This window comes from Zootoca vivipara, chromosome 9 (assembly GCF_965207765.1).
Source record: "Zootoca vivipara chromosome 9, rZooViv2.hap1.1, whole genome shotgun sequence".
In the NCBI taxonomy this organism is placed as follows: Eukaryota; Metazoa; Chordata; class Lepidosauria; order Squamata; family Lacertidae; genus Zootoca; species Zootoca vivipara.
In genome coordinates, this window is record NC_142592.1 from 3,818,675 (window position 1) to 3,838,526 (window position 19,852).

At 43.8% G+C, this 19,852-nt stretch overlaps 1 protein-coding gene across 4 annotated transcripts in view; it reads left to right on the forward strand.

The window, feature by feature from the left end:
• Positions 1-19,852, forward strand: part of HGF (hepatocyte growth factor) — a 59,128-nt gene that overhangs the window by 30,168 nt on the left and 9,108 nt on the right. For 2 of the 4 annotated variants that reach the window (XM_035128210.3, XM_035128212.3), the window contains exons 8-15: positions 1,720-1,894; positions 8,630-8,757; positions 11,160-11,262; positions 12,896-13,035; positions 13,797-13,835; positions 14,558-14,654; positions 16,455-16,532; positions 19,309-19,452. In XM_035128210.3, coding sequence (XP_034984101.1) covers positions 1,720-1,894; positions 8,630-8,757; positions 11,160-11,262; positions 12,896-13,035; positions 13,797-13,835; positions 14,558-14,654; positions 16,455-16,532; positions 19,309-19,452 — 904 coding nt within the window. The remainder of the gene's footprint in view (positions 1-1,719; positions 1,895-8,629; positions 8,758-11,159; positions 11,263-12,895; positions 13,036-13,796; positions 13,836-14,557; positions 14,655-16,454; positions 16,533-19,308; positions 19,453-19,852) is intronic. The other 2 variants (XM_035128211.3, XM_035128213.3) reach the window with 1 other exon arrangement.

Sequence of the window (19,852 nt, forward strand, 5' to 3'; positions counted from 1 at the left end):
CAGGCAGAAACCTGGTGTTTAGTGGTGTTCCTGCTTACGTCCAAAGAGAAGTACAGTGGTACCTTGGTTTAAGAACAGCTTAGTTTATGAACAACTTGGATTAATAAAGTTGCAAACCTGGAAGTAGGTGTTTTGGTTTGTGAAGTTTGGCTTGGAAAAAGAACATGTTTCACTTCCTGTTGAGTGTGTCCCATTTGTAAATTGAGTCCCCCGCTGCTGTGGGAAAGCACCAGGGGCGTAGGAAGAGGGGGGCAATGGGAGCGTTCTGCCCCCGGCAGCGCGATCTCGGTAGGGTGCCATCGCGGCTGTCCCTGCCCCAGAACACATGCCATGCCCCTGCGGGTGGTGCGCCACGCCCCCAGAACGTGTGTCACGCCCCTGCAGGCAGTGTGCCAAGAACACGCGCCACGCACCTGCGGGTGGCGCGCTCCACCCCAGGACGCACACCAGCCCCGCCCCCACCTGCTCTCCACCCCCCACCCCCTGTGCCGGAGCATGAAGCTCCGCCACTGGAAAGCATGCCTTGGTTTAAGAACGCTTTGGTTTAAGAACGGACTTCCAGAACGGATTAAGTTCGTAAACCAAGGTACCACTGTATTAATAAGAAAAACCTTGGAAATGAAACAAAGTGGCTAAGTATTATCCATTACTGTGCTGCAGAACAAAATCTTAAAACAGTCACAGAATCACAGGAAATCTCACGCAAAGCAATTTGACATTTGAACTGATGGTATTCAGTTCTTTGGAATTCAGTGCTAGCCTAATGTGGAAGTAGCCATTAGCTAAGATTATGAATGCTTGAGGAATTCAGTTTCTGTGAAGTCCTGTGTGGACTAACCTCCTTCTAAATTCACACTTCTCCAAGTTGTAGTTATCCAGCCAAGTAATGGATACAAAAATGACTGTGCATATAAATGTATGTGTTAGTGAAAAAAGCCTACACAGGTGCGTTATATTGGGGGGAGATTGCTTTGCTGATTTTTCATATTGGAAGAAAAATGTACTAAAATATTGTTGAATTTTCATGGAGACTTTCTTTTTAAAAAATCACAAATTGATGAGGAAAGGTGGAGAACTGAACTTAAGATCTGAAAAATGAGAAATGTGCAATATTTTCCCATCCCTATTCAGAGTAAGTCTCACAATGTTCTGTTGGGCTTGATGTTTAGCTGTGTCCGACTCATTGTGACCCCATGAACCAGAGCACGCCAGGCACTCCTGTCTTCCACTGCCTCCTGCAGTTTGGTCAGACTCATGTTGGTAGCTTCAAGAACACTGTCCAGCCATCTCGTCCTCTGTTGTCCCCTTCTCCTTCTGCCCTCCATCTTTCCCAACATCAGGGTCTTTTCCAGGGAGTCTTCTCTTCTCATGGCCAAAGTACTGGAGCCTCAGCTTCAGGATCTGTCCTTCCAGTGAGCACTCAGGGCTGATTTCCTTCAGAATGGATAGGTTTGATCTTCTTGCAGTCCATGGGACTCTCAAGAGTCTCCTCCAGCATCACAATTCAAAAGCATCAATCCTTCGGCGATTAGCCTTCTTTATGGTCCAGCTCTCCCACATGAATGTGCATAAGATTGCAGCCTAAGGGGTTGCTTGTTTCCTAGGACCCAATGTGTCATTGAAGTGGTCTGCAGGAATCAAAGAATGAACTGTAGAACATTCCCCTTGCATCAGGTTGACTTGCAGGAAGGAAAGCAACAGCCATGTCTATCTTTCTAGCTCAGAATGTTGTGGACAGCTCTTCAGCAGCAGTTGAGACGAAGGAATGCATCAGAGGTCAAGGAGACGGGTACCGTGGAACTATAAGCGCCACATGGAGTGGCACTGAATGCCAGCCTTGGGACTCCCAGACTCCTCACCAACACAACTTCACATCGCAGAACTATAAATGCAAGTGAGTAGGGACTCATGGGGGGGGCACCATTTAAATGGCAGTGATTATGACTTGCAAAATCATTATTAATCTTCAACCCAATAAATACTCCGGTGACTTGTAGAGTGTGATATAAAACATACTTTACTGTCATGTCAAACACTGTCTAGGAATCGTAGCTATGTTTCTGAAGTGTTGATTTTGGGACAACTCACCTGAATCTGATTTATATAACTGCTCCATGTTTGGTGAACTCATTTCGTCGATCCATGTGGGAATCTTCTGTGCTTTTTTTCCTGGCCTGCAAAACTGGCGCATAACTTGTGGTGTATTCATAGTGCCTGATGGTGTCTAGTACCAGCTTCTCACTGTGTACCTGGCAAACTGTAGTGCGGTGGTTTTATGTATGTGCACATGGACTATGTATACTGGTGTGGTGGAGGCACACCGACATTTCCAGTAAGAAAGGTGGTAAAAAAGTGAATTGGTCACAGGTTTTGGGACAAGTTGGGAGAGGTGTTAAACTGTCACTCAGGGTTTTTTCCTGCAACATGGCTTTATCTTACCTTGAACACTAAAACTTCCCTCCCTCTCAACTCTCTGATATTTTTAAGAAGCCACTGCTCCCCCCACAACACCCCCTCCCCCATTTCCTTGTGGTCTGAAAGTTCCCTTCTCCCTTCTATGGAATCTAATACATCTACAGGTGAACTAGTTGAAATGATGCAAGCCCCAGCATCAATTCTTCCCCTCCTAATTAGGATTCCTGCTGCTTATAGAAGCTCTGGTTGTGTGGAACCATGATCCCTTGTAGCTGCTCATTCTTCAGCTCTTAAATTGGCTGGCTGTGTCCTATGAAAGGCTTCAGTCACCTGTCCATTTCAGAAACCTTCACCACAGTAGCAGCTTGACGACAAGAACCTTGTTGGAGGGTAAGTTATCCTGACTTGATAATATGCTATGGTTTTGCAAGAGTGTGCTTGTTTTTCAATGCAGGGTGAATGGGTGTTTGTTCTTCAGTGCTCTACTTTTACTAAAAATTCAGATCTCTCCATCTGGAAATGCTCTATTTTCTATTCATGCTAGTGTAGACTTTAATGTCTGAAAATATGCAGGATAACATATACTGTAGTTTCTTCCCCCTTAGCCCCCTCCTTCAAGGACCAGCTTTTGCAGCGGCAACAAAAGGATTGGGTAATGAATGCACGCAAGTGCAGACAAAGGTGCCCAGTGCTTGGTTTTGCTCCCAAGAGTGCCTTTCTGTTAGAATTGGAAGGCCGACTCCGTGGTGGTTCCAGACTGTTGGGGAATATGAGGGAAAGGGTTCGGGAGCCCTTTCTAGGATGGAAAGATGATGGCCCACAAATGAGGCCAGGTGAGGCAACCACCTCAGATGGCAGGATCCAGTGGGGCAGCAGATCTTTCTCCACCCACTGCTTGTTCCTGGTGGAGCTCTTTCCTCACTCCTCCTTCCCTGGTGGGCAGGGGAGCTGGTGCCAATAAGTTCTTTCTCATCTGGAAAATGGAAGCTGAGCCTGCAAAAGCAGGTTTCTGAATGGTGAGCGAACATGGTGTTCCAAGGGAGAAACCATGTGGGTGTTGCACAGCACTTAGACCATGCCATTCACATCACAGGGTCAGCAAATGTCTCAGAAGTGTGCAGGTGGCACAAAGGAGGGATGCTTCATTCTGAATGCATCCTGGGAAAGAAACAGCAGCAAGGGTAAGCAAATTACTGCAACTTTTTGCTGAGTGCTCTTGGTCACAGTTCCCCAAACATTCAGAGTCACTATGTAAAAGGTAAAGGTAAAGGGACCCCTGACCATTAGGTCCAGTCGTAACCGACTCTGGGGTTGCGCGCTCATCTCGCATTATTGGCCGAGGGAGCCGGCGTATAGTTTCCAGGTCATGTGGCCAGCATGACAAAGCCGCTTCTGGCAAACCAGAGCAGCACATGGAAACGCCGTTTACCTTCCCGCTATAGCGGTTCCTATTTATCTACTTGCATTTTGATGTGCTTTCGAACTGCTAGGTTGGCAGGAGCTGGGACCGAGCAACAGGAGCTCACCCCGCCACAGGGATTCGAACCGCTGACCTTCTGATCAGCAAGCCCTAGGCTCAGTGGTTTAACCCACAGAGCCACCTGGGTCCCTATTACCGGTACTATGTAAAAAGAGCTGCTTAAACAAGAAATTACTTCAAGTAGGGCCAGCCCAAGATATTTTGGCACCTGAGCACTAGTGCAATGAAGCATATATAGATGTTTGAGAACCATCCTTATTAGGCTAATGGTGTTCTGATAATCCAGGATTGTTGGTTAATGTTACATGAATGGGAGCTGTTGTAAGGGACATATTTCAATATCTTTCGGAAGACAATATTCATCAGAATTTGATAGGTGCCACCATCTAGCTGTGCCCTGGGATAGAAAAACAGTTTGAAGTAATTTTGCAGCTTTTCTAGCTGGAATCAGTTGAAATGGATTTGTCCCAGACAGATCCCACACTGTGACCAATGGTCTTTTATTCTTTCCTTCCTTTTTTTACTAGAAATTTCATCTACTTGGAAGCATTGTTGCAAATAAAAGTCCCATGTCATTCATCAACAGTGATGGTTGGGTGTGGGGGATGCTGCCTGTACAGTACTCAGTTGCAACTTAGAGTATCAGCTGTGATGCAACTGGTGCTGTTTGACTGGAAGCAAGTCATTGTGGCTCTGTCATTTTCATTCCATGCTGCTTTGGTACTAGGCTGAGATGCCACAGTTGCTACAGCTTCTTCAATTCTCATGTGTACCCACAGTACTTCTGAATACTAGTTGCTGGAAACCGCAGAGGGGAGAGAATGCTCTTCTGCTCAGGTCCTGATTGCGGGTTTCCTAGTGGTTGGCCATTATGGGAACAGTATGCTGGGTTACAGGGGCCATTGGTCTGATCCGACAGGCTCTTCTAATGTTGACTCCAATGAATTTTTTGTGGCATGATGGTGAAAGTGCGCTTACATATGGGATAATTTTATTCCAGGTTTTGCTAGCGAGGTGCATAGGCTCCAACATAGTGCTTACTAAAGGATTCTTTTTTTTTAATGGTGGCGGTCCTGATATGTGGTGGTGCTAGCTAAGAACAGTACAGTTGTACATGCATCATATCAACCCCCTCGCCATGTTGACTGCTGCAATGTGGGCTTTCTGTGCTGCAAGTCTGTATCCATGGAGTCATGGTGATGATGGAAATAGACCCGCCTTTCTCAAGATGCTGGCTGTGATTAGACTCATAGAACTCTGACTCCTGTGTGATCTTACCCACAGTTCCACTGCAACAGCCAGTTCTATGGGTATATGCTATTGCTATGTGTACTTTCTATCAGTGCTTGCTGCCTCGGGGGGAGGGGGGAAGGTCTCTGTTGGACATGTGGTGACACACTGCTGTTTCCTTGCACTGTGGAGCTGAGGGTGGACGCAGCAAGGAAGAGTAGAAAGAAATCGTTTTATAATTTTTGCAAATGCAATCAAATTCCCACTGTCTTTTATGTGTCACATTTCACTTTTGTTAAATAAGTTTTTTTATGTTACTATATAGCTGTCTGGTAGGAAAATGTGCATTATGTATGGTGTGTGGACTTGATCTTTTTATTTTGTATTACATTAATTATTGTCATATGTGCAGAAGAGTCTTTTGGCAATGTTATGAGAATTGATTTTATAATACATGTAGAGCGACTCCAATAAATGCATTTTTAACTTCTCCTTTCTATATTCCTTTGTTCAAATTAATTTGATAATTGCCTAGGTGAGTCTTCCAGTGGCACTGTAAAGCAATCCAGGTGCCAGGTGCCATTGCCATTTCCCTAGAAGTAAGTCTCATTGTAGTCAGTGGGATGTACTTCTCAGTAGACATGCTTAGGATCGTGCTGTAAAAATGGCTATATTGTGCACAATGGTTGCAGGAAGATATGCTTGGTGTCGCATGTTGTTATAGTTTATAAAGATAAAAACAGATGCATTTCACCCGTTGGAATTGGTCGACGTGTTGCCTCTTTTTTTTGGTATTTTGACTCAAGTCTGCAACACAGGGGTTGTTTCATTAGCATTGGACCCAGGTGGCTCTGTGGGTTAAACCACAGAGTCTAGGGCTTGCTGATCAGAAGGTCGGCGGTTCGAATCCCTGTGACGGGGTGAGCTCCCGTTGCTCGGTCCCAGCTCCTGCCCACCTAGCAGTTCGAAAGCACATCAAAGTGCAAGTAGATAAATAGGGACCGCTACAGCGGGAAGGTAAATGGCGTTTCCGTGCGCTGCTCTGGTTCGCCAGAAGCAGCTTTGTCATGCTGGCCACATGACCCGGAAGCTGTCTGAGGACAAACGCCGGCTCCCTTGGCCTATAGAGCGAGATGAGCGCCGCAACCCCAGAGTCGGACACGACTGGACTTGATGGTCAGGGGCCCCTTTACCTTTACCTTTATATCATGATGGCAGGCATAAGGCAAAAGTTTTGCAGTCACAGTCTCAGTAAACCATGGCTAGAAATCTGATCTATTCATTGGTGAAAAAGAGGAATATGGGGATGCTTTTAAACACACAGGAACTTGAATAGGAAGCTCCAGCTAGCTCAGTATTGTCTCTGCTGGCTGGCAATGGCAATGGCCTCTCCCAAGATTGAAACTTGCACCTTTTGCTTACAACACACCTGCTGCACCACTGACTTGTGGTCCTTCCCCTAAATGCAACAGGATCCCTCGGTAATTATTGTTGCCTTGGTGCTGTTTCCTGGACAGATCATTGAAGACTTTACAGATCAAAATAAATGTAGATCAACCAGGTGATTAATAGAGCAGCTGTCACAATTGCTGTGGACATTAGAAATATTGCAGTTGGGTCCATTTGCTCTGTGAACCTCTGGAATTTAATCCCATTTAACTTTGAGAAGGGTGAAGTACATGCCTTTGGCTGCATTATTACGGATACTTAATTGGAAGCAAGTCCAAATGAAAGCAACGGGACTTCTGAAAAGCCAGGCTTTGGGATGGTAGTGCTTGGATGTTAGAGTTGAGAATTAGACATCTACGTTCAGATCACAGAATTAAAGCCTTAAAACTATAGAATAAGGATGTAAAAGTTTTATGGCAGTCCTCAGGATTTTCACCCTGAAAATGGTTCTGCTACAAGCAACCGGTCAGAGCTAGAGTATGTGATGTCAAGTGTTCAGCCAAATATGTGTAACATACTTTAAAGAAAAGCATGCACGGAACTGAATGTATCTCTTTTTCCAGAATAGTGAGCCAAATTTCATAAATTTCACTTAAAGCTGCACTAATATGGAATATCCTCTACAAATCCTTTCTTGAGAACCTCTTTAACCCAACTAGGAAGGAGATGATGGGCGATCAGGTCCTGTAACATGTCTCAGACAAAACACTCAGTTGACTCCCTTGGGAATTTTGATTAAGCACTTTAGAAATATTAGTCAACATTTGTCATTCAGCCTATTTCCTAGGGAAACTCCCTTTATTTTTGGTTTTTTTTAAAAAAAGAATACTGGAGTACTGGGAAAGCTCTACAATGTTTCTTTTGTCAGTTTTAGTTTCCCTGTTGATGTTACATTTTTCAATGCACATTTCCCCCCCCCCCAAAAAAAGACAGAACAGTTGAAGATGTGTGTCTGTGTAAACGAGGAATGGGGATCTTGTGGGCATCCAGATGAGGATGAACTACAACTCCCATCACCTCTCTGACCAGAGGCCAAGCTGGCTGGGGCTTGTTGGTGTCCAGGAACATCTGGAGGGCCATAGGTTCCCCACCCGAGGTTTAAGCAATGGAAAAGTCAAACACACAGAGCATACATTCCATTCAGCCTGAACATTGTGGCTCTCACAGCTGATCTCCCAGCCAACACAAATTCTGCATTTTTGAAGATTCCCTGTTTCCTTACAATTTCTTAAAAATGGCAATGAATGAAATATTATGTCAGAGATAGTCATGGTTCTTTCTTCTGTTAGACTGCCTGATGAAGACACCTCATGTTAATAAGACTGGGCACACATTTATTATACCGACAGTTATCAATCATTATTCCAGATGGCCAGAAAAGTCTTATGAAATTGAAGACTCAATTGAACTTGAGTGGTGTTTTCAGAAGAATGGAGAGTAACACTTACATTTCAAGAGGTTGACAGTTTTAATACAAACTGATACTTTGTTTTAAGGAGAGTCCCTAATGGTTAGACGCCATTTCAAAAGGTAACACCTGTATAGGATTTCTAATCACATTTCTCATACTCTTGGGTTTCAGATTCCTAATTAAATCAGTGATAAAACTAAAGGGGCCCTACCCCTATAACCAAATAGATCCATTCACTCTGAGAGGGGAGGGGTTATTGTTGGCATAAGCCTGAAAGCAGAATTTATAATAGGTTTCAGATGACTCTGGTCCCAGTTCACATGAGTTTGTAGCAGGCAAAATACATTTGGAGCAACGGTGGCCGAAAGATGGAGTGTATAGATACCCTTGCACTTTATGTGAAATACTATAGCCATTATTCATTGAATATAAATGTACCTGTTGTCTCCTGCTTTCCATTGCCAAATTTTACTTGAGTGTGTGCGCACTTTGTGTTGTTTTTTTTGCGCAAATCTTTCTGCTTCAGAAACTTAGTGACACACAGATGTCAAACAGCTTTTATTATTGCTAAGTTGCATTAGAAAAAGCAATGCAAAGCAGCAGCAGTGGGCCTGACATATGTTAACATGTTTATTTTTTTATAGGGACTTAAGAGAAAACTACTGCCGTAATCCAGATGGAGCCGAGGCACCGTGGTGTTTTACTACCGACCCAAAAACTCGCACTGGGTTTTGCTTTCAAATTCCAAAATGTGATGCCCCGAGTGAGCAAGGTAAAATCTGCTAGGAAGATAAGAATATTCTAAAGTATTGTGGAAGAAGCCATATTATTCTCCTCAATAGTAATCCTTGTTTTGGATGCTGCTGGGAATATCATGAGAATTTTTTTGTTAAGTCATTTACTGCATAATAGTCATTGTTGTTGTCGTTTAGTCGTGTCCAACTCTCCGTGACCCCTGTGGACCAGAGCATGTCAGGCACTCCTGTCTTCCATAATAGTAGCAGATTTGACATACTATCCATAGGAGCAGATTTGACATTCTGTGCACAAATTAAATATTTTTTAAGAGAGGCCACCACAAACCAAGAGTAATTTTTTTTGTCTCTGTACCAGGATATTTGGTTTGCACGTGTCTCTAATGTAATCTGGTGCTGTGCTGAAAATCACACCCTATTGAGGGGGGAAAGCAGGTAGAACCCCAGGTGCGGGCAAGGAGCAGACCCGAGGGACGCCTTCCCCATCTGCCCTTGGCCCAACCCGTATCCAGGCCTGCATCCCCATTCACCAAAACTCCTGATAGGCGGCTCAGGTTTACGCCCACACCACCAATCAGGAAGGGGCTCTGATGCCAGGATTCCCTTGTTGGGGCCCCAGTGAAGCGTCTGCCGTCCCGCAACGCCACCCACCAAAAAGGGGGGAGTGGACTTCCATGACTTTCTCAGCCATTCTGCATCAATTAATGAGAAAGAAATTACATTTGAGAATAATGAAAGAGACAGGAAATTTCAGTGAAATGCTCGTGGAGGGTTTGTACTTGGGAGGTTTGTGTGTGTCCTTTTTCCATTGTACAAGCAGTCTCTCGAGTGATCTGCATTCTGCAGTTTTCTCAGGTGGCTTCAAGGTCAGTCTGAAAAGCCCAGTCTACAAAATCAGCACCTCACACCCTACCCTTTTCTTTTTAAAATTACACATCCTGTGATTCTGCTTCACCACCATAATGTAGCAGAATAGTGCAAGACTATTTGAAGTGACAGTGTCAAAAGTGTTGCAGTTGTGTGTGTAGACCCTTTAACCACCCCCAAATAAGTTCAGACAAGACTCAAAATTTTGGTTAGGTTTTTGGCAGGATTTAGGCCACAACTTTATTGATTACAATCAAGTGAGTGGTTGCATAGGCTCTGGTTCGACTAGCTCCCTGCACCCTGGCAGGCAGCGCTGACCCTGAGCACCAGCATAGGTCAGCCTAGGGTGAACACCTGGATAGTCGGAAAGCTGGGGACATGCTATGTCCACTACCCAGATGTCCCCCTGGACTCAGGCACGGGCACAACCCCTCTCAGGGTTGACCAAACCATTGAGTCCCTGGATTTCTTAAATGGAATACCCTTCACATTGAGATGGTGAGAGCGTTCCCCCATCCCTATCACCTGAACCAGAGCCTATCCACAACCTTACAAGTTGTGACAATTTGCTACACAGCAGGCGAAACCCAAATGGCACCAGCCAATCAGCCAAGTGGGGAAAATTCTTGCCGTGCCCGTCCCAATGATAGATGACACGCGATGGCATAGCAAGGTCATGCATGCAAGCCCTAAATATAGGGAGAGGTGGGCGGGTGTTCTGATGCACTGGCCTAAAAGAGGAAGCTCAGGGACATGTGCATGGGTTTATATAGAGGTCCCTCGATATAATTTAGCTGGCATCCCATTGGTCTAATTGCACCCAGCATCAAGGTGTTGTGGCCATCCAAACGTTCCCACCCGCAACACAGGGTTTGGTTACCAGGTCACACCGCAACACGTGCTCTCTTGTTAGGGAGGACCTGATATGTGAAACTTATTCACAGCATATGCAAAGTTGTGAAATGTTTTCTGAATTAAAATAAACCAAAATGTACATTTCAAAGATGGGAATATTTTTACTTGAGATCAGCTGTGTGCTTGTCCTTTGCCTTGTATGGGGATGAGTAACTCCAGCATCTATCTATCCTTGCCAGAATCCAGGACCTTTTCCTTGACTAGCTTAAAGTTCCATTTTATAACCTCCTGAAAACATCTGGATTTAAACTGCAGAACTAAAGATACATTGGCAGCTTTTTCATATGTTAATGCATTGGGCGACCTTGTCAAGTTCACAGTCAACAAATTACCATTTGAACTGAAAAATTCCCAGTACATCTGCAATAGATATTGAAAGCAAGTCACTTATTTACTTTTGAGTTACTTATTTATATCCTTAAACATAATTATTTAAAAGATTCAAAGAGCTCTTGCCTTCATGTACATTAGCTTTCTCTTATGACTTTGTTTACTGGCCCTGCTTTTGTATGTATTACCTTCTAAACAGTATGCTGAATTTAAAAAACTGGATTATCTTTAATTAACAGGGTATTTAGAAAAAACCGGTAACACTGGTATTTTAGTAGCTTCTTTTAAATGATCGTTCTTTATGTAGATTGCTATCGAGGGAATGGGACGAATTATATGGGAAATATGGCGCAGACTCGCTTTGGCTTAACTTGCTCTATGTGGGATAAAAACATTCAAGACTTACAAAGGTATGTACAAAATTAAAAGGAAAAAAAAATATTTTCCGTTTCAATCAGTAGAGAAAGTTGCAACATATTGTTCACGTGGCTTCCATGTTTTTTACTAAACATTTTTTTACAGTGCCTTCAACTTAATTCTTTCCTTTCTTTTCAAGATGGTATGCCTATAGATGCAGTTATACCCCTGTTTGCAGAGCAGAGCTGGGATGAACACATCCCATTTTATATAGACTCCCTCTCCCTCTCTTGCTTCCACTCTTCAAGGGGTTTTTCTTATTGTTTCAGAAGAAAAGTGACTACTTAATCTAGTGAAGTCCATCACAAACCCTTATTTTCCAGGGCTTTTATATGACCTACTGATGTGGTGGTATTGCACTGTGAGAAGTCTTCTTCTGGTGCTTTTGACCATTCATTCACAGACCATTCATTTTGGGTCCAATATTTATTTTGAAAAGGCAATTGCAATAAAATTAGATTCCAAGTTCAGTGCACAGCTTGCAATTTCATAATAAATTGTGGTGTTGGGAAAGGTAATACATGTTCAGGAGAATCTTCAATTGTTGTTTTGAAGGTCCAGGGAAAAAAGATAATAATAATAATAATAATAATAATAATAATAATAATAATAATAATAATAATATATTATTATTTATACCCCGCTCATCTGGCTGGGTTTCCACAGCCACTCTGGGCGGCTTACAACAGAAAAATGAAATAAAATAATCTATTAAACATTAAAAGCCTCCCTAAACAGGGCTGCCTTCAGATGTCTCCTAAAAATCTGGTAGCTGTTTTTCTCTTTGACATCTGATGGGAGGGTGTTCCACAGGGCAGGCGCCACCACCGAGAAGGCCCTCTGCCTGGTTCCCTGCAACTTGGCTTCTCGCAACAAGGGAACCGTCAGAAGGCCCTCGGTACTGGACCTCAGTGTCCGGGCAGAATGATGGGGGTGGAGATGCTCCTTCAGGTATACTGGACCGAGGCCATTTGGGGTTTAAAGGTCAGCACCAACACTTTGAACTGTGCTCGGAAACGTAGACTTGATTTTCCTATTATTCTACTTTATATGGATTTCAGGGTTTCCTGCAAGCTATATGTTCTATCATTCCCTCACATGGGCGGGAAACAGAGAGCTATGAACTAAAGCAAGTTTTAGTACTCAACAGTTTCCCACAATGCTCTGCTCTTTCTCATGAAGGCTTCTGCTTATCAAATGAGCCTTTCTGGTTAATTTCCTCCACCATGCCTTAGGGGAAATTTCCTATACAATGGTACCTCGGGTTACAGACGCTTCGGGTTATGCGTTTTCAGGTTGCCTACCGCGGGAAACCCGGAAGTACTGGAAAGGGTTACTTCCGGGTTTCGCCACTTGCGCATGTGCAGAAGCGCCAAATCGCACTTTGTGCGTGTGCAGGAGTGGCGCTGCAGGATACGAACGCTGCGGGTTGTGGACGTGCCTCCGTCACGGATTACGTCCGCAACCCGAGGTTCTACTGCTCTATTTCTAAACCCCATAAGCCTGAAATGTGAATGCCGTCAGAGCACAAATTGCTTGGCAAAAATGTCCATTAATAGTCAGAAAATTGATTTGTGTTCATACAAGCTTATTAAAGTACATTACTGGCATATATTTTCTTTATAGGCATCTACCAATATATAAAGAACCAGATATTAGCAAGTTGAAGAAAAATTATTGTCGTAATCCAGATGATGATGTTCATGGTCCTTGGTGCTATACAAGTGATCCTCAGATCCCCTGGGACTACTGCCCTATATCTAGATGTAAGTGCTCAGTATAAATGATAGCTACAAAATTGCTGGAAGTGCTACAAAATTGCTGGAAGTGGGGAAAAGTCTGTAGGGAGCATATATAGTTCTGTACTCTAGCTGGTAATTTTTTTAAAAAAGGCTACAGAATCTGATAATGTTGAGAATGGGGTGGGAAAAGTTGACCAACCTGGAGCTAGTACTAATTTATCTAGATAAGCTTTAAAATTGGCAAAATGGAATGAAAGCAAGCCCTTGTTTGGCTAAAAATGTGTGCATAAACTGAAGCCAACAGAAAAGTTTCCAAGAATATTGTCAAGCGACATTCTACAAATTATGGAAGCCATTATTTCCCCCTTGGATATAGCATCATTCTGGGGTGTGTGTGTGTGTGTGTTTTTGGGGGAATGGTAACTAGATTGAGGCTCTTTCTCCAAATCAACCCTGAAAAGCCACTAAAATTAACTGCCTATAAACATGGTGGAAAAGTAGGGAGGGATATTTTGGCCTAAGTCCTAGTATAGATCTTCTGTTTGAAAGGCTATTGCATCCCCTAAAGAGGGCTGCTGTTTCAGATTATAAATCAAATACATGTTCTTCTTGGGAAAATATTCATAGTGGGCGACAATATTGAACCTGTGCCACAAACTAAGCAGAAAAATGTGTATTCTTCAACATACTCGTCATGTTTAAGTTTTCATACATACATTGTAGTTGTAAATAAGTTTATTTAACAAGAATAATCATGGTTTGATTATACTGTGTTGTCTGTGTAGGTGAAGATGATGCCATTCCTACAATGGGCAGTTTGGACCGTAAGTAGCACTTATATAAATCCAATACATAAATTCTGTTATGGTATATTAGCCATCCTTTCTCACACTTCCTGGATGCATCTTAGGCTCAGTTCATACATTGGTCATACTCATAACACTAAACAGCCCAACGTAATCCATTCCAGGAGTCCGTTCAATTCCCGAAATGGTTCAAAAACCAAGGCGCAGCTTCCAATTGGCTGCAGGAGCTTTCTGCACTCAATTGGAAGCCACGTCGGATGTTTGGTTTCCGAAAAGCGTTTGCAAACTGGAACACTCACTTCAGGTTTTGCGGCATTTGGAAGCCAATCTGTTCGGGAGTCAAGCCGTTTGAATACCAAGGTACCACTGCACTCCTCCCGAGTATGTCGAAAGAGAGGCACTGCATGAACTTGTTGCTTTCCTTGAGGTTTCTGCAGCTTGCCCATTTAAGCACTAAACCATGGCAAAGTCTATTAAAGTTTCTGCGTATATGCTGCAAGTGGTCCTTGGGTCCTGGTTTGTCCCCCTGCTCTTATTCACAGCAAGAACCACATCACAATTTCCCACTGCTATTTGTGATGGTAAAGAACACTATCAATTTTAGAGCGGTTTACAGACTATTTAGAGAAAAGATGCTTGTCAGTTGTTGTTTTCTTTTAATGGGAAAGTGTAGTTGTATAAGCTGTTCAAAGTCTTAGGTCTAAAGTGGAATATAATGTAACCTAAGAACATTCTTTCAGCTACTGTTATCCCTTGTGCCTCAACAAAACACCTGAGAGTTGTTAATGGAATCCCAACTCAACCTGACAAAGGATGGATGGTTAGTTTGAAGGACAGGTAAGGCTGTACGTGCTGCCCTTTGCTGTGTGGAATCCCTCCCTCCCTCCCTCCCTCCCTCCCTCCCTCCTTCCTAATACCTTATTTGGTAATTCAGAAGAACATAACAATAATTGTGTGATAAAGGAGAGAGCGGGGCCACACAAATTCACCCCCATGCCCTCCTCTCCCCAAGGCTGTCCACGTAGTGTAGCGACCTGTTGTGGTTCTGGACATTCGAACAGACCTATTGTCTCTGATTCTCCGTTTTAGGGTTGAAATGCTGGATTTCCACATTAAATAACAAGTTCGCTACATTGCTTCCACAAGACAGCATGCATCTCAGACTAATATTTCCATGTGTCCTGAGAGCAGGGTCTCAAACATGAGTGTGCCACATCCCAGTTCTTGCTCACTCAGTCCTTTGGCCTTTGTGGTTCACTAAATGATCTCCATTACCCTGAATAACAGCACACTCCTTAACTGGTCCACACCGAAGGAAGTCTTATTGAATTCAGTGGGGCTTCCTTCTTAGATAAGTGGGGCTAGGATTGCAGCCCATGGTGGTTTTGTGTTAGCAGAATCATTTATGTTGGTATCAGGTGAAGCATCCTAAATGGCCTCGGTCCAGTATACCTGAAGGAGCGTCTCCACCTCCATCATCCTGCCCGGACACTGAGGTCCAGCACTGAGGGCCTTCTGGTGATTCCCTTGTTGCGAGAAGCCAAGTTGCAGGGAACTAGGCAGAGGGCCTTCTCGGTGGTGGCGCCTGCCCTGTGGAACGCCCTCCCAACAGATGTCAAAAAGGAAAACAACTATCAGACTTTTAGAAGACATCTGAAGGCAGCCCTGTTCAGGGAGGCTTTTAATGTTAAATAGATTACTGTGTTCTATTTTTCTGTTGGAAGCCGCCCAGAGTGGCTGGGGAGACCCAGCCAGATGGGCAGGGTATAAATAAATAAATAAATAAATAAATAAATAAATAAATATTATATTTCACCCAAAGGAAAGGAGAAAAATCGCAATATGCTATATGGTATTTTATTCAGAAACAAGCCCAATGCATTTCAGCCTTGTATATTTTAGGCCTTTATGGGGGTCAGAATGCAAAGTTGAAACAAGCTGCGGAGCTCTCTGATAACAGAAGTATTTCTTTTTCTTCTTGTTGATTGATTCCCTTTGTGGGTGTATTTTGGATGCTGAGTGTTTATTGATATTTAGCCCATTTTCACTCTCTCCTCTGTGCCATATCTCATACTGTTCCAAATGGCCCACCAACCTTCTTAGAGGCATGGGGGGGGGGCAAATTGGGTAGAAGAGATAAGCAAAAATGAAGTCTCCTGGGAGGTGCTTCTGTACATTTAAAGCCACTACTGGATAGAACCCCAAGAGTAGAAGACTCTTGGGCCTCAAGCTTATCCTTCTTTTTAAAGCAATGCACAGAAAGTAAAACAAAGCTATAACCTGCTGGGGGAAGAGGAATTTTGTTTTCGTGCCATGGTACAATGGCAAAAGCGTACGGTTGCTATCTATATACATTGAGCTGGGTTTGAAGGGGGAACAATTTTCTGGAAATCAGCATCACATTGTTAGGCAACTAGCTTGGACAAGGGCAGGGGAGAAGGGTCCTCTGTTCCTGGTCTGCGTCCACAGGCATCTGGCCGGCTCCTGTGAGAACAGGATGCTGGATTAGATGGGCCAGTGGCCGGATCCAGCAGGCTCTTCTTATGTTCTTATGTTAGTTATAATAAGAACAATATTGGTTTGAATTGTATGCAACTGCTTATGACTACAAGTAACTATTTCAACCTTTTCCTCCAGCAGAGGCAGGCATTTCTGTGGAGGTTCATTAGTAAAGGAAGACTGGGTCCTGACAGCAAAGCAATGTTTTCCTTCTCGGTAAAGTAACTTTTTATTACTTTGTTAGTAACACAGTTAGTGTGAAAAAATAATTTTATTTTTTAAGAGCTTGTGGTAGGAATCTCTCTGTTGCAACCTAGCCCTCTTTGTATGACTAAAGCCTTTGTAAAGTTGCATTCTGCAACAATTATCATTTTCATATAATTGATGGTTGTTGTTGTTTAGTCGTTTAGTCATGTCCGACTCTTCGTGACCCCATGGACCAGAGCACGTCAGGCACTCCTGTCTTGCACTGCCTCCTGCAGTTTGGTCAAACTCATGTTGGTAGCTTCGAGAACACTGTCCAACCATCTCATTCTCTGTCGTCCCCTTCTCCTAGTGCCCTCAATCTTTCCCAACATCAGGGTCTTTTCCAAGGATTCTTTTCTTCTCATGTGGTGGCCAAAGTATTGGAGCCTCAGCTTCAGGATCTGTCCTTCCAGTGAGCACTCAGGGCTGATTTCCTTCAGAATGGAGAGGTTTGATCTTCTTGCAGTCCATGGGACTCTCAAGAGTCTCCTCCAGCACCATAATTCAAAACATATAATTGATATTACCACACAATTGATTTACCTCAGTGGTGAAGCAGAGAATACCCCAAACTTCTGTTCAGTCAAGAATCCAGATGCAATTTGACCTTGTAGCCATAAACTACTTTGGCAATTACTCTTTGAAATGTGCTGTACTTATGTTAAGCTGTAATTGAAACCAGCAAATGTAGATTATGTGAAAATAAGGAATAAACAAGCCCAGCCCCATCCTCCACAAAAAGAATTAGTTTACACTTTTCTGCTGGTTCTTATTATCCAAAATCTATTCCCTACCAGATTGCATCAGTCACAGTTTCAGTGGTCTACTGCACTTGAATATGTATTTAGAATTTATACCTTCAGAATACCATGTTAGACATTTTGGGGGGGGTCACATTGTTAACAGATTTTAAGTAAAGCAGCAGAATTTTATAATGTAAAAATAATAATGTATTAATGGGATTAATGTTGATGGACCAACAAACAAATGGTTCATCGAATCCCAGAATCTTAGAGTTGGAAGAGACCCATCTAGTCCAACCCCCTGCAAGGCAGGAATCTCAGCTAAAGATTCAGATGAACTCTTTCAAAAATCTCTTGCATTTTTAAACTTCTAAATATTTGCCATTTCTCCTGTGAAATAATACAAATTCCATTTCAACCAACAGAAATGAGAAGTGTTTTTATTTGAAATGGGCAATGTTCACCAGAGTGAATGGGGCTCTTCCCCACAGTGGCGTCGCAAGGGGGTGGGGGGCGGTGCGCCCCAGGTGCCATGTCTTGGGGGGTGACAAGAAGGCACCCCGTGGGGTGCTCGCTTCGCTGCCTCTGGGCGCGGCAGCGCAAGCAACCACCGTGCAGCCGCACATGGAGGATCCTCCGTTCGCGGCTGCAGCCGTGAGCAGAGGATCCAACCACCGTCCGTACAGCACTCGGGTGGTGCTGGCAGCAAACCGCTACGTACAACGCATGCGCGGTGTCGCATGCATGCGCTGTATGTAGCGACGCCACGCATGCGCAGCCGGTGGTTTGCTCCACCCAGGTGTTGGTTAGCCTTCATTTGCTCCTGCTTCCCTACCAACCTCAGTCTGTCCTTAGCCAGCCCCCACCTGCCTACCTTCTTACTTGCAACCTGTTCAGAGAGTGGCATCGCCTGTTAGCTTCTTCTCCAGAAAGAGAGGAGGTACCTAGAGCCTGCATCTGCCCTCTAATTATACAGAGGATCTGGCAAACTTTTGGTCAGGCAGCTGAGACGGCAGCTAACACACTTAGAATCATAGAATCATAGAGTTGGTAGAGACCACAAGGGCCATCCAGTCCAACCCCCTGCCAAGCAGGAAACACCATCAAAGCATTCCTGACAGATGGCTGTCAAGCCTCTGCTTAAAGACCTCCAAAGAAGGAGACTCCACCACACTCCTTGGTAACAAATTCCACTGCTGAACAGCTCTTACTGTCAGGAAGTTCTTCCTATGCAGAGAACCATTATGACATCAAAACAGATTGGCCAATGGTGTTTTTTTTAAAAAACAACAACCCAATATCAAGCAGGAAGGACTAAGGACTAGAAGACTAAATTAAGTAGGGCTGCAGGGAGTATTGGACCACTATTGAAGAGGCTCAACAGAAACAAACCATGAGCTTGGATTCAGATAGAGTGCTGAGCCAAACTGTGACTTTGCTCCTGGCAGTGTAGCAGGGGCATGGGAAGAGTGAAGCAGCCATGATTTTTGCTGTATGCATCACCATGCTGCATGTTCACCTTTGAACCACAGTTAAACGGCCTCGGTCGAGTATACCTGAAGGAGCGTCTCCACCTCCATCATTCTGCCCGGACTCTGAGGTCCAGCACCGAGGGCCTTCTGGTGGTTCCCTCGTTGCGAGAAGCCAAGTTGCAGGGAACTAGGTGGCGCCTGCCCTCCCAACAGATGTCAAAGAGGAAAACAACTACCAGACTTTTAGAAGACATCTGGAGGCAGCCCTGTTCAGGGAGGCTTTTAATGTTTAATAGATTACTGTATTTTATTTTTCTGTTGGAAGCCTCCCAGAGTGGCTGGGGAAACCCAGCCAGATGGGCGGGGTATAAATAAATTATTATTATTATTATTTTATTATTATTATTATACGTTTGAATGCTGCCCATGGTAAACTGATCCAGAGAGCGTATAGCAACTAGCCCACTCCAAGTGTTGATTGATTTGGACAGAGGACCACATACAAAGTGCCATTGAATTTTCCTTCCTTAGGTATAATCTCAAAAACTATCAAGCATGGCTTGGAATTCACAATGTTGAAAGAGCACATGAAGAGAAGCACAAGCAAGTTCTGAATATCTCCCAGCTGGTATATGGTCCCAAAGGATCAGAACTGGTATTGCTGAAACTTTCCAGGTCAGTTGTAATCCTGCTTCCTTCTTTGCAGGTTTGTGCATTTCTTAGATGGCAAGAGACTTTGCTACTGTATATAATATAATTCCCAAGTAAAGTGACCAGAGAACTTGGTGGGCTGCAGTCACACAATAATTGCACGTTGCACATCACAACATGTGCTCCCCACGCACTGGTGAAAATGTTCTCAAAACAATAATTCCAGAAGGCAATTCCACTAGACAGATCCCCAAAAGAAATCCCTGGACAATAAGCAGGTAGAAAAATGTGTCATTTTCCTGAAAAGAATCCCAGTTCATGAGTTCTACTCAAGTTATGCCAGCTGATGGACAGTAGCAGGAATGGGGAGCCTCCCCTCCTCCGCCGCCACAATGGCCGCATTTCCTCATGGGCGGTGCTGTCA